Source organism: Rhinolophus sinicus, chromosome 15 (genome assembly GCF_057876585.1).
Source record: "Rhinolophus sinicus isolate RSI-liver-muscle chromosome 15, RSI-T2T, whole genome shotgun sequence".
NCBI lineage: Eukaryota > Metazoa > Chordata > Mammalia > Chiroptera > Rhinolophidae > Rhinolophus > Rhinolophus sinicus.
This window is the reverse complement of record NC_142515.1, coordinates 13,252,866-13,266,234: the sequence shown is the minus strand read 5'-3', so window position 1 is coordinate 13,266,234 and position 13,369 is coordinate 13,252,866. Positions and strand designations below refer to the sequence as shown.

The window sequence follows — 13,369 nt, the reverse complement described above, 5'->3', positions numbered from 1 at the left end:
AACTCCGCTGTTTAAATACAACCTTACTTAGTAGGCATTCAGAAGCTCCCAAACCATTCGTTCTTAAAAATACAAATATTTAAATAATTATTTCATGTATTGATTTTTAAAACTAGAAGTTGTATCACATACCATTATTGCTTTTAAATACATGAACTTCAGCAGCATCTAGATGAACTAATTCGGACATTCATAAACCCCTTAGAGGAAAATTCTATGATACATAATTTCTGCTGAGTAAAACTTAGTACTTACAATGCATGGACTAGACTTTGTGAAATAGCCTTACCTTATCTGTGTTCCTTCAGCCTGGAATGCCCGTCATACCCCCTCACAGACATACTCTCCACCCACTGATCAAAACAATTTGACCCACCTTCAACACTCAGCTCAAAGACATTTCTTCCTCGCAGCTGTTCCTTCAAACCCAGTCTGAATTCATCACTCTTCCCTCTGCTTCTACTGCAGTTAGTCTAACCTCGATCACAGCACATTAGCTTTATAGAATTACTTGTCTCTGTGTGTCTTCCAACAGGTCTATGTTTTTAGTAACAGTGTTAGTAGTGGTAGGCATTATTGTACCCATTTTACAGATGAGAAGCCAAAGACTGAGAAAGATGAACCAATTTTCCCTAAGGTCCCATACCTACAGTGGCAGCACCAGGGTCCCCATACAAGCTGTCTCTCAGACCCACACCACACTACAAGAATACAGCCCTCAGAAACACCAATGCAGTTCAGGGTTTAGGCACCTTCGTTGCCTCCAAAGTACCTGGTCTGTACTTTATATATCGCACACTCTATAAATGCTCCTTGAGTTTGGTCTTAGTTTAGGATATGCTCTGTGAGAAGAAGACATTCAGTGAAAATAGTTTACCAGTTTGCTCATTTGAACAGAGCTCAGAAGCTCCCAGCGTGGGTGGAGGGCATGGTCCATCACTACCCCCTACTGGAGAATCCGCTTCTCTCATGAGACTTCTTGCCTTCTCACTAGTCTGAGCTTGACTCCTCTTCAGAGTCACCGTACTCACTCAGTCTTTATTCCTGGAGAAATCTGTGGATTCTCTTTGTAGAAATAGTATGCAAAGTGCCCAGGGGTGGCTGAAAAAAAGATACTAAATTTATGCTTTCATGAAACACGAACCACTTCCTATCAGTGTGGTTAGACTGGCAAGGACTGACTTTTGAATACCATGGATACTCTATGCCTGGGAGACCCTCCGTTTAAATCCAGGCTGCCATCTTCCACCTGTAATTTACTTGGCATTTCTGTGGCTTGGCTTTTCCAGTTACTCTGTAGTTTTGAACAATCTCTCTCTCTCTCTTTCATAATATCTGTGAGGTAGCTTGGAGTAACAAGAGCTTATGCCACATAAAGTAAACAGGTAACCATACAGTGCTTCTCAGTAGAATATTTTCATAAATGGGGATTATCTATAAATCGGCTTTGGCCAGCTAGTAACCTAGAATTTAGGACGTGCATTGCACACTGCCAGAGATTTCCTAATGCCCAGTTTTAAGCTTCCCTTAAACTGGTTATAGCTCATTTATTTTTCACATCATTTTCAATAAACTGATTTATAGGCAAAGCCTGCCTTTGGTTATTCTGAGGGGAAAAAAAGATTTACTAAATGGACAGGGCAAATCAGTCTCTCCATTCCTGAGTGGCTGTGGGGTCCAATGTCTTTTTCTCTGGCAAGCTTGGGAATGTGAAAGTACACTTTGTTACAGGCTATTTTGACAAAGAGAATCCACAGATTGTTTCCAAGGATAAAGATTTAGTGGATCGTTGATTCCAAAATGAGTCAAGGCCAATGTCACTGAATTCTGATTCTCAAAGACAAACTAATGAATAGTTCATAAGCTGAAGTGAAAAAGTTGCTTTATAATTCCTTTCATGTACACCACTCTTAAGACTTTTTTAAACGCTTGGGTAGTTGTGCCAAAAATTTCTAAGTTCATTGAAATACCTTAAGCAAAATGGTGAGGCAGGAAGAAAGAAAAGTTAGAATTCTCCTTCATTAGCATCGGTCTAGTTCTTAAATTAAACACATGCAGAATGAGCTCAGAGACAGGGCTGAGAAGTATCTGTTCCATGCCATGACCTCCAGGCAGAAATGTACATCTTAGACCCAGGGATATTTGTTCTCGTGCTCAAGGCAAGCGCATAGGAGCTTTTTAAATGCTAAAATAAAGCAGCAGGCAGAATTCTGACTTTAAAGCACTTACTAAAATGTAATTTATTGAGGAAGACTTAAGATTAGGCTACGAATCCAACAGGTATGCTTGCTGGACATCATGCTATATCCCAAAGTCAAGTGCGGGCGTCCACCAGGCTCTTGCCATGGTGCATAGGGGGGTCACCAGTGGGCAGCATGCAAACTAGGAAGGCAAAGAAAGACCTCAAATAGTGGAAACTGGAGGGAATGTTCTGAAAAACACTGTGTGCAGAGGTTGAACCTAATGAAAAAGGATGAAGGAAAAGAGAACTAGAGATAGTTTGGGGATTAGCAAGCACAGGAGACTGATAGAAAGAAAACAGAAGAAGTCATTCCTGCAACAAAAATGGACTCAGACCCTGGATGAGAAAGGTTCTTACCATGATAGGCACAAAAGCAAACGCAATCTCTCTAAATTTAGTGCCATGCTAAAGCAGAGAGGGCAAAAAAATACAGCCAATGTATCTTACAAAGCATAAGATATCATTTTAAGATATCATTTTAACCTATGCAGGTAGCCTCAGCACAAAAGATCATAACAGAAAGTGTAAAATTATATACAATATCTTGTTTTACGTGCAGAAGACTGCAGTGAAAAAACAGAGCTGTGGGTAGTGGAAAGGAGGTGTGAATCCTATTGTTTGTTAATACACGTTATTGGGTTATTTCCGAAGACAAATAGCCAACAAGTCAGGTTTACCCTAAAACCTCTAATACAAGGCAGTCACCACTCTTATACAGGACTGGATCCGTGGAAAAATCACCAAGTCAAACTCAAACCCTCAAACCTGAATCTGAAGTGCAAGACTACACTCCTTATTGTCACCCACAGAATCTGACAACCAACCAGAATCTGTTGTGTATCCACTATGTAGAAAATAATCATACATAATTAGATAAGGAGATAAGAAAACCACACACAAGTAAGTTCAAAGGATGCGGAGGCCTTTAGGAGTTGAATTGATTTAGGAATAGGCCCTTTTTCTAGGACAAACTTTATACTGTTTCTTTACAAGGTTCATTCTGTCATCCAAGCTACAGAAACAACATGGTATTAGCAGCAGCAATACCATCTCGATTCCCAACTGATTGTCAAAGTTTTGTGGGATACCTTCAGTAATAAATAAATTCTAAACTGTGAGTTATTCTCACAAAAGTCTGCTGGTAATGGTGATATCAAAGTTGACCCCAAGAAACAAGTCAATGCACCTTCAATATGGAAGCACAAACAACAGGCAACTCAAATCCTATTCCCTAATTTTTTCCTGGAGGAACACATCAAGTATGGCTCGTAATGGAAAGGACAAGAGAACTCTTTCTCTCTCTAAACACCAACGTGATGAAGTCTGAAGCTAAAGACACCCAAGTCAACTCATGAGTTATGACGGGCAGAGGCAGGGTGATAGGAGATAACCTTTGAGGGAAATATTTTCCTAAAGGCAGAAACTTGTTCTCTTGTTTGGCTTGTTACATGCCCCATGGGATTTTATTATTCTAACTCCCATTCACTAGCAAGAGAATGGCCTGCTACTTTGATTCATTACGTTTCAGAGTTTTATTCAACTCAAAAAAAAAAAGTAAAAACACTGCCCAGTTCTGTGGAAAACCAAAACAATCTCTCCCTGGACTTCCAGGAAGATTGCAAGGCATCATTAATATACTTTCTGGCACACAGGATGGCATATTAGAGACCAGCACTAAAAATAAAAATATAATAAAAATATAATGCGAGCTACATATGTCACTTAAATTTTCCAGGTAATCACATTAAAAAAGGAAACAGGTGAAATTAGTTATAACAATTATTTTATTTAACACAATATATAAAACATGTTATCCTTTCAACAAGTGCTCAATAGTCACTTGTGGCCAGCAGCGACCACAAGGAGAGTGTAGTTAGGGTTTGCGTTTGGGTCTGTTCTTAATGACAAAATTACTTAAATATCAGTCCCACTACCCTGGGCTTCCTGAATACTAGTCACTAGAAACTAATTACCCACAGACTTTCCCACGTTTTTCCTAAGCTGCTTTGCTAACACTGTTTGGTGAAGCCTTTTTTGGGAGCAGGTCCTTAACTGGTCACATGTGGAGGTGCAGACACAACGCGCACAGCTCAATAGTCTCGGTGATGAGAAACCTTCTTAAAACCTTCCTTAGCCACAAGGAAAAGAGCATTTATAAAAGAAACCACCGCGAGAAGGATGGCGAGGGTGTAATGCATGCTGAGCCCTCTCTAGATAAAGTGATCCAGCTACATTCTGAAACCAAATAACCCCACAGGCACCGGTCCAAGGCTGTCATGTGACAGCAAAGCAGCTACACCCTCTGAAGTCATCACAATACCTCTTCGCCTAAAAACAACAACCAGCATTATCCTGAAAGTGCTTTCTCCTACCGGTCATGCCCTCCCTCCAGACTCAGCCACAAACCTCTGCTTGCCAAGCATGCGGGAGAAGTGAGGGACTGTCCTTTCATGGGACCCCGAAACCAGGGAGAGCTGATCATTGCAGGCAGTAGCAACACCCATGAAAATAAATGGTATATTTCTGGTGAAAAAAGGTCAAGAGAGGGTGGAGGAAAAAAGTGGAGAAATGCAAAGAAAGAGGATGAAAGAAAAACACATGAATTAAGTAATTAAAAAAAGGGATACCTATTCTCTCCCTGAAGTTGGGGGAAAAAGGGGAAGAAAAAAATGCAGGAAGGAAGGAAAGAAAAAGAAACCGAAGGAACAAAATCTACCTATTCTAAAAGTCGATTCTAGGCAGTAATAAAATCTGGGGTCCGTTTCTGAATACTAAAGGGAGATAGCAGACAACCTTTCCAAAATAATTAACAGAAGTGGATTTCCATAAAGCTAATGAGGCTTAAGCTTCAGGGACTCTCACTTGCAGGGACCCCTTTCAAAGTCCTTGGAGTAGCCTTAACATGTGTTCACGTGGTCATATGCCCCTAAAATTGGTGCACATACACAGAATGTATTTTAATCACAATCTTTTAAGATAACCATCTCTTTCTATTTTGATGCCCCCCCCCCCTTCCTGGTAGGTCAGTATTGGAATAGTAGAGGGTGTATTTTAAGAATCTGGCTGAGGAGAAGTTGAGTCAGGAAAATCTTTAATTTGGGGTTCATGGAATCTATTTATGGGGTTCATGGTCACGTCTGTGTATAGTGAAGTTATTGCTAGCTATTATTGCTAAGTGTAAGAATGGCTTCCCAGGAACTCTCCTACTGCTTACTATGCTGACTCACCTACCGTGGTTCCCCGAAAATAAGACCGCATCTTATATTAAGGTTGGCTCCAAACGATGCATTAGGGCTTATGTTCAGGGGATGTCATCCTGAAAATTCATGCTAGGGCTTATTTTCTGGTTAGGTCTTATTTTTGGGGAAACACAGTAGTGTTATGCCATGACTATGTGACAGCAGAGGTCATATGACAAGAATGTGTCCCTGGGCATCCAGTATAAGAATTATGAGGGTACTAGAAGAATAATAAGGCTTGAATTACACAAAGGAGAAAGCTGGTCTATGGAAAGATCTTCCAACCATACTTGATAACGAAGCAGATATCATAAATGCACAATACATTTTTAAGTGGGAACTTCGTGAAATAGAGATGATCAAAATTCCAGTATTTGTAGACCCAAAACTGTAGCAGTGAGCACAATTGTGTGCAAAATTGCCTGTTTTATGTATTCCAGCTAGCAACAGTTAAAAAATAAATTTCAATAAACTATGCTAGAGGAAAGGTTAAAGTATCTTTCTTTCCTCTTTATAGAAAATATTACAAGATTATTGTCATGTAAAGAGTCAATCAAAGAGCATGCCATTAAAAACGTAGCAGGAAAAGTATTTCGAAGGTATATCATATGTTTATTGTTTAACTGCCGATTTTTATATTTGGTAATTGCCGCTTTAAAATTTTTGACATCTTTTGACCTTTTTTCCTCTTCTTAAATAAACACTCACTTTTCTACCAATTTTGTATTTATAAATTTTCATTCTTTTACCTAAAGAGAGCTCCCCAAATTATACAAGCTTCAGGCTCCATAAAACCTGAATCTCCCCCAAACTGACAATAATAACTACACATACCACTGTTCCCACTGTGTGTATACATGTACACACACATGTACACACAAGCATGTACATGCACACGTTTAGTTGGGGAAGAAGAACTGCCATATAACTAAAATCAGTGACTCTAATGTACACGGCCAAGGATACACATTGAACTTCCCATCCATTCCTTTCAAAGTTTCAACTGCCCAATAGATCCAGAGTTAGAGGGACTCAGTAGGGTTTCAGCAACTACCAGAATTGTATTAACATGCAATCTTGACAGAATACACACTTTGGCTTTCTAGACAAAAATGCATGGGTCCACCTTTGCACGCCAAGTGTTTGAATTCCATTATCTCACTAGAAACGGTGAGGTTCTGGGACATTTGCTCATCCTTCACTCAATCCTTAAATTTCCAGACGTTCTGACACGCCCCACTGACAGCTGACTTACGAGCTCATTCATACCTGTTTATATGCAAGCTTGAAAAGGCCGGTCCATGATTATGATAATATTCAGGACAGTCTGACTCCATTTGGGGGTCTACAGTCCCTATATGGTGTTTCTGTCTGGGACTCTACATTTTCACCTGTCACAAGAACAACATTAACAAAAGCCATCTTACTTGTGCTTATTATAAGCAAGGCAATGTATACCGCTATCCCGTCTCCCATTAGAAATGTGGTTTTATATAATTTTCTTCTGCCGATTGTCTTGTTTGCAGTCATCCCACTTCAACTTACCATGAGCCCTTCTGTTACTATACGATAGCCTTTTATAGGAAATGGGTATGTTCCCTGTCTTTGATGTTCAATTTCCTTGGTGACAGTGTTGAGACTATTGAAGAAGCCAAATGCAAAGTTTATGATAGACCCAAGTCTCACAGTCACACATACTGCTCTAGGACCAAGCGTGACCAGCCCTCATGCTAGACCTGCATATCTGGCAGGAAACAGATGGAACATTCAAACTGGGTCATTTGAAGAGTGGAACAGAGGGGATATTTACAAAGGTGAGGTAAGGAGGTAGGTAAACCTACAAAGGACATGCAAATGGACAGTAGCCACAATGGAAATCTGTTTCTCTTCTAGGCCTAAAGAGGCGAGGGGTGGAGTAGACGCTAGAATGTGAAGTAGGGAGCCCAATGGAGAGGGACTACCTGATAGGAGCTGTGGCCTTTAACAGAGGGACATATAACCAATAGTGACCTGGTGGGGAAAGAGTCAGGGGCATAAACACCCTAACCACATTCTCCTCCCACTCTCACAACTCGCACCAGGGCCCCCCGTACACTGGACCCAAATCGAGGCAGAAGTCAAGGGAGCCATTGCTGCAGCTGTAGAGGTCAGTCTCCTGAAGCAACACGCAGGATGAAGGGTGGAGAGAGTGGAGTTGAAGGAACATACGGAAGAGATTCAGCACATCCTTCAGAATGCGAGAGAACATATTATCACTACACAGTGTATTCATGCGATAGTTAAAAGCTATAATAGCTCCTTCATAAGACCTAAAAATTACTGTTTAGAGGGATAAGATGGTTTTCAAACCATCATAATAAATGCATAAGATAGGAAATTGGAAAACAAAAAGATTGCAGCCTATTATGGGCTACACTTGGTCAGATTCTCTACACCTAACCAAGGCTACTTTCTATTTGCTGTCCTCCCCAAGACCATGCTGGCTTTCTTGGCTTGGTTTTCCACTCTACTGTCACCATATGGTGAGATACACATGCTAAGTGGATAAAATCTAAGCAGATGACAGCTCCCATTCTGATGCCACTAGTGAAAATTTTTAGTGATATGTGGAACAACCTGGTATAGGTTGGTCTATGACACGGGAATAGTTTGAGCTTTTTGGGTCAAGGTTGAATCTACTCAACAAAAGTGTCAATGATTTTTTTTATAGGGACTTCTTACTTATTACAAACTAAACCCTAAGGCAATGGATTGCCTCTTTTCCCTACAGTTCAATCTAGTAATGAAACATGAATCTTCTTGCCCAGGTACTTCTGCGGCATAGCTGGACAGGGCATTCTGATACCAGACTCAGGATTTAATAAGGGAGAGAAGAGAAGCTTGAGCAGACGTTATTCTGGAATCAGAAAATGCCTGCGGAGGAGGAAGCCAATAATTTCTACTGTGTTGGCTTTTCCAGAGAAACATGTGGTAGCTGCCAAGGACGGCAGAAGAGCAAGGGTGAGGTCCCTGCTCTGGAACTAGGACAGGACAATCCCCTTCAGATGGAATTGCTTGCATTCTGTTATGAAGAAACAAGGGAGCTATGTCCCCAAAGGACAGTGGTTTTTAAGTACACAATAATAAGATCTGGCAATAAACTACACATCCAAGAGAAATTAAAAACTAAGTGAGAGATGAAGGGGAAAGGGAAAACAAAAACCAGAGACTGTCAAGAAGCCATTCCTCAGTGTTTTTCTTACCCAATGAAGGGAATTACAAGGCTTCTAATCCCACATTTCCTCCCATTGGTAGTTACTTTGAGAAAGGATAGCCTTTCATTTGTGTTAGGTTTTTTATTTTCCAGTAATACTTTAGAAGTTTCAAAATTATAACTCGTTTCCCATTTTAATCTGCCAGCTTCATTCAATAGGATTGTTTCCCTTCACGGGGCAGATTTTAAGAAAACTTCATTCCTTCCAGTAACAGAATAATAAAAACAGTATGCAATTCACACACATCTTTCTCTAAATGCAAACAATAGTAATTGAGAAATATCACTATTGCAGAGAACAGCGTGTCTCCCTGCTTAAAAAATATACACAATAGATTGAGTGACAGCTAAAAGGGGCTCGAGCTCAAATGAGACAAAAAATAGGAAGCTGACTTGGTCCTCCTCTGTGTTAACTTCATTCTGTACTTGGAAGGTGCTGCACTTTCAGGGTCAACATAGCAACTTGGACTTGAAAAATCATCTCATAGAAATGCTCAGGGAGGGACATCAATACATATATCATAATCAGCCTCACAAACGTTTTACTTTCTAGAACATTCTTCCCCAAAAAGTATTCTCTGAAGTGGCCTTTCTATATTGTGTAGCCTGGGATGGAGTGGCCTTCTCTTCCTGTTTATGAACCACAGCGTTGGAGCTGGTTTTTGAATTAACTTTATTTAGATCATGAAATCATCCCTTTGGCACCTCCGACCTCACCTCTCATTTTACAGATGAGAAAACTAAAGTTCACCGAGGCGAAGTGACATGCTGCAGATCAGACAGCTATGAGATTGAGCCGAGAATGAAGGCCTTTGCACACGGAGTTGAGGGCTTTTCCTGCACTGGTACTTCTGGGTCCCTAGCCAAATACAGACATTCAAGAAGAGGCTGCCAGCAACGAGCCCTGAAAGAAGCCAGAGGTCCCGGCATCTTAAGCTTCGAGCTGCATTTGAAAAAGATTTGGGGACTCCAGAGGTCTGCTGTCCTTGTGACTCATGGTACCCAAGATTCCCAGGTCACAGCTGGGTATGTCCAACCCCTACTGACGTGCTGCCTCTCTCCAACCTCTACCCCAGTAGGCAGTGCCACAGAAGAGCGTAAAGCTCTCCGTCCGTCTATCCTGCGATTACACATACACACTCAGGGTGGTCTAGTTTGGTTTGGTGTGGCCTGCACAGAAGTCAGCAGTAGATTATTTTATGCACGCTATTTACAGATTCAGAAAACTAAGGGAAAGCTTTAAGAAGACAATTGTCCACTCACTGTAATAAGAATTAAATAAATTGACCCCACATTATGTTCTTATATAGAGAAGGACTTTTACTAAAAAAAAAACTTCAAATGTCTCTTTCTCTCTTCCTCCTCCCTCTCTATTCCCCTATTAAGCAATGAAGGCAGAAGTGACTCCAGTGTTGACCTCTGAGTAGTCTTAAAGAAAGAAGGAAAAGAGAAGGAAAACACTAAAACCAAAGCTGAAGCCACATCTAACATTGCAATACTTTGAAAAGTTACTATGGATAATATAATGTTGTTCTTAATAAACTTACCAACTTTCATGGAACCAAAGACTGCCTTTGATGCAGAAGAAAAAATGCAAAAAGATTTCTTAGACAGGCCGAGGGCCAAGGGAATTGGAAGACAGAGCCAAGAATGAAAATTCCAGGCAGCTTAGTTGCTGTAGGAGTATGTAGGGAGCATTGCCCTTTCCTCCTAATTACCTAGCCAAACACCATTAGTTTTCACAAACACAACTACGATTAGTAGCCAACCCTCTTCCTTCAATTCTTTCCAAGTGAAAATCAGTTTCTAGAATAGGACAAGCCTGGGAATTTGGGAATCTTCTGCTCTTTTTCTACTAAGAACACATTTAGTAAAACAAACAAACAAAAAAATCCTAATTACATTCCTTAAAAGACACGTATTTCCTAACAATCTCCTCCCTGATAAGCAACCCAGGCTGACACTGCAGCTAATTTGCCCTCACTGAGCCCAGTGGGTAAAAACCATGCTGTTCCTGACCTCAGCCGTGACCTTTCCTTTCCATAGGAAACATACAGGAACATATTTAATACCTAGAGGCTGGGGGCTATTTAAGCTTAAAATTGAAGTCTGTATATCTAAAAGAAAAGATTTCTTCTGAACACTAATAGTTTTCATTTTCAACCAAATATTATACTTCTGAATTCTTTCATTCGCATACCAAGAATAAGGAAAATGTTAACAGAAATATAATGTGGAAAGAAACATAAATAAAAGGAATGTGTTATAGTTTGCCCTTGAAATTAGTCCTAAGAGTTAGGCACACAGGTCAGACCGATCAAATTCTACTATGTTGTCATTTGGAGCCACGTCATAGAAGTTCTGTCTGTTCTTTCTGTCCCCACTTCTCCTATTTAGCAAGCCAAACAATCAAGTGCTCCTTCAAAAATGATAGTATGACAATAAAGCAGAAAATCTCTCTGGTGCTATCAGACATGCATTTTCCATCTACACCGAGAGTCAATAGTTCTGTCTCAGACAATCCTCCGGAGTCCTCCAGGCCAGGGGAGTAGCTATCCAGTAAGAAGTGAAGATAACATTTCATCATCAGCTGATATGTCCTTCCATGTAAGGAAATGCTGATTCTTCTGCCTTTTATGGCCAGTGTTAGAATTGTTTCTCCATCTCTGGCTACCACTTTGCAGCTATCATAATTAAGTATGGTAGGAAGATACACGAGGTTGGACAATTAAGTTCACGAACTCATCCTAGAAAAAGTGCTACGTACCTCATTGTTGAATATCATCACAGTCACCTTCAAAGCCCTCCCCTTGGGAAGCTATGCACTCATGGCAGTGCCTAGTCTACCCTTCAAAGCAATTTTGGAACTCTTTCTGGAATGGCCATCAGAGCTGTCGTCATATTATCCTTGATGTGCTGAATGTCATCAACATGTCTTCCTTTCAATATTTCCTTCCTTTCGGGTAAAGAAAGAAGTCATTGGGGGCCAGATCAGGTGAGTAGGGAGGGTGTTCCAATACAGTTATTTGTTTACCGGCTAAAAACTCCCTCACAGACAGTGCCATGTGAGGTGGTGCATTGTTGTGATGCAAGAGCCATGAATTATTGGAGAAAAGTTCAGGTCATCTAACTTTTTCATGCAGCCTTTTCAGCACTTGTAAATGGTAAATTTGGTTAACTGTCCAGTTGGTACAAATTCATAATGAGTTATCCCTCTGATATAAAAAAAATTTAGCAACATCATTGTAACAAGTTCACGAACTTAATTGTCAGACCTCGTATGTAAGTTCTAATGGTTTTTCACAGATAGGGGCTTAAAATTGATAAAAAAGAAAAGAAAAAAAGAAGAAAAAAGAAAGAAAGGAAGAAAGGAAGAAAGGAAGAAAGGAAGAAAGGAAGAAAGGAAGAAAGGAAGAAAGGAAGAAAGGAAGAAAGGAAGAAAGGAAGAAAGAAAGAAAGAAAGAAAGAAAGAAAGAAAGAAAGAAAGAAAGAAAGAAAGAAAGAAAGAAGGAAAAACCCACAGCCCCCAAAAGGAAAGAGAAACTATGTCAAGGTAAATATGTTATGATTTTCTCATGTGGGAACCACTACCTCCTGAAACTTATAAAGGATGTTTTCTTAAGGCTCATCACTTTCCTTCTGAATAATGGACTTTATCTGGGACATACATGACTGTTAAGATCATGTAAACTTTCCAAGTTAGAATCTTCCTGTCTAAATTATATCAGTGGTTTGGGAATCCAAGGGAAAGTGAGTCCTTTAAAACTCCAAGAACAAGTGGGCCTCCCCTGGATGGTTTTTGTGCAAGTCTTCAACACTGAGTTCGTCACGCACTGGCTACTTCTGCAGATGACAGTTATGTGTACATTTCTTCTATGGTTGTTTGCGCTGCTTGGAATTGTTCATCAACAGGAGTGGCAGGAACATGCAGGAGAAATGATGACTTCCATGGGTGGAAACTACCCAATGAACAGAACTGTCATGGAAGCCAAAGTCACCGTGAAGCCAAGCAATCACAGGTGCCAAGTTTCTGCTCAGACCACTGTTGCAAGCCCATCAGCTGAGGCCAAAGCATCACATTATCTCATTCATTCATTCATTCAACCAATGCCTACTGGGCCCCAAGTCTGACCTGGGGCCGGGAACATTACAGCAAATGAGAAATCTCGTCTGTGGAAGATTCAGCAGTGGGGTAATTCTTGCCATCGATGTTTGTCAGGAGCAAGTAAATTGCTTCGCTTTATCTACTGATATGAAGAGATTCTGAGAATCTTACAGCTGGAAGTGCTATTTGCCATCCTAAGAAATATACAAACACAATAAAATTGATTCTGCACAGTGAAGAAAACCATCAACAAATGAAAAGGCAAACTAGTGAATGGGAGAAAATATTTGCAAGTCTTATATGTCTTATATATCTTACCAGGGACTAATATCCAAAATATATAAAAAACTAATACCACTCAATAGAAAAAAAATAAACAATTAAAAAATGTGAAGAGGATCTGAATAGACATTTTTCCAAAGAAGACACACAGATAGTCAACGGACACATGAAAAGATGCTCAACATCACTAATCATCAGGGAAGGCAAATCAAAACAACAATGAGACATCACCTCACTCCTGTTAGAAT

The 13,369-nt window shown here is 40.2% G+C and overlaps 1 protein-coding gene across 3 annotated transcripts in view; it reads right to left on the bottom strand.

Annotated features, from left to right (window-relative positions):
* The window catches only part of ABLIM1 (actin binding LIM protein 1), a 290,923-nt gene that overhangs the window by 208,838 nt on the left and 68,716 nt on the right, over positions 1–13,369 (bottom strand). Inside the window, exon 1 of one of the 3 annotated variants that reach the window (XM_074339003.2) lies at positions 878–1,074. The exons of the other annotated variants lie outside the window; for them this stretch is intronic. Within the exon in view, the coding sequence (XP_074195104.2) occupies positions 878–971 (94 nt within the window). The 5' untranslated portion in view covers positions 972–1,074. Of the gene's footprint in view, positions 1–877; positions 1,075–13,369 lie in introns of those variants that run through there. 3 annotated transcript variants of the gene reach the window in all.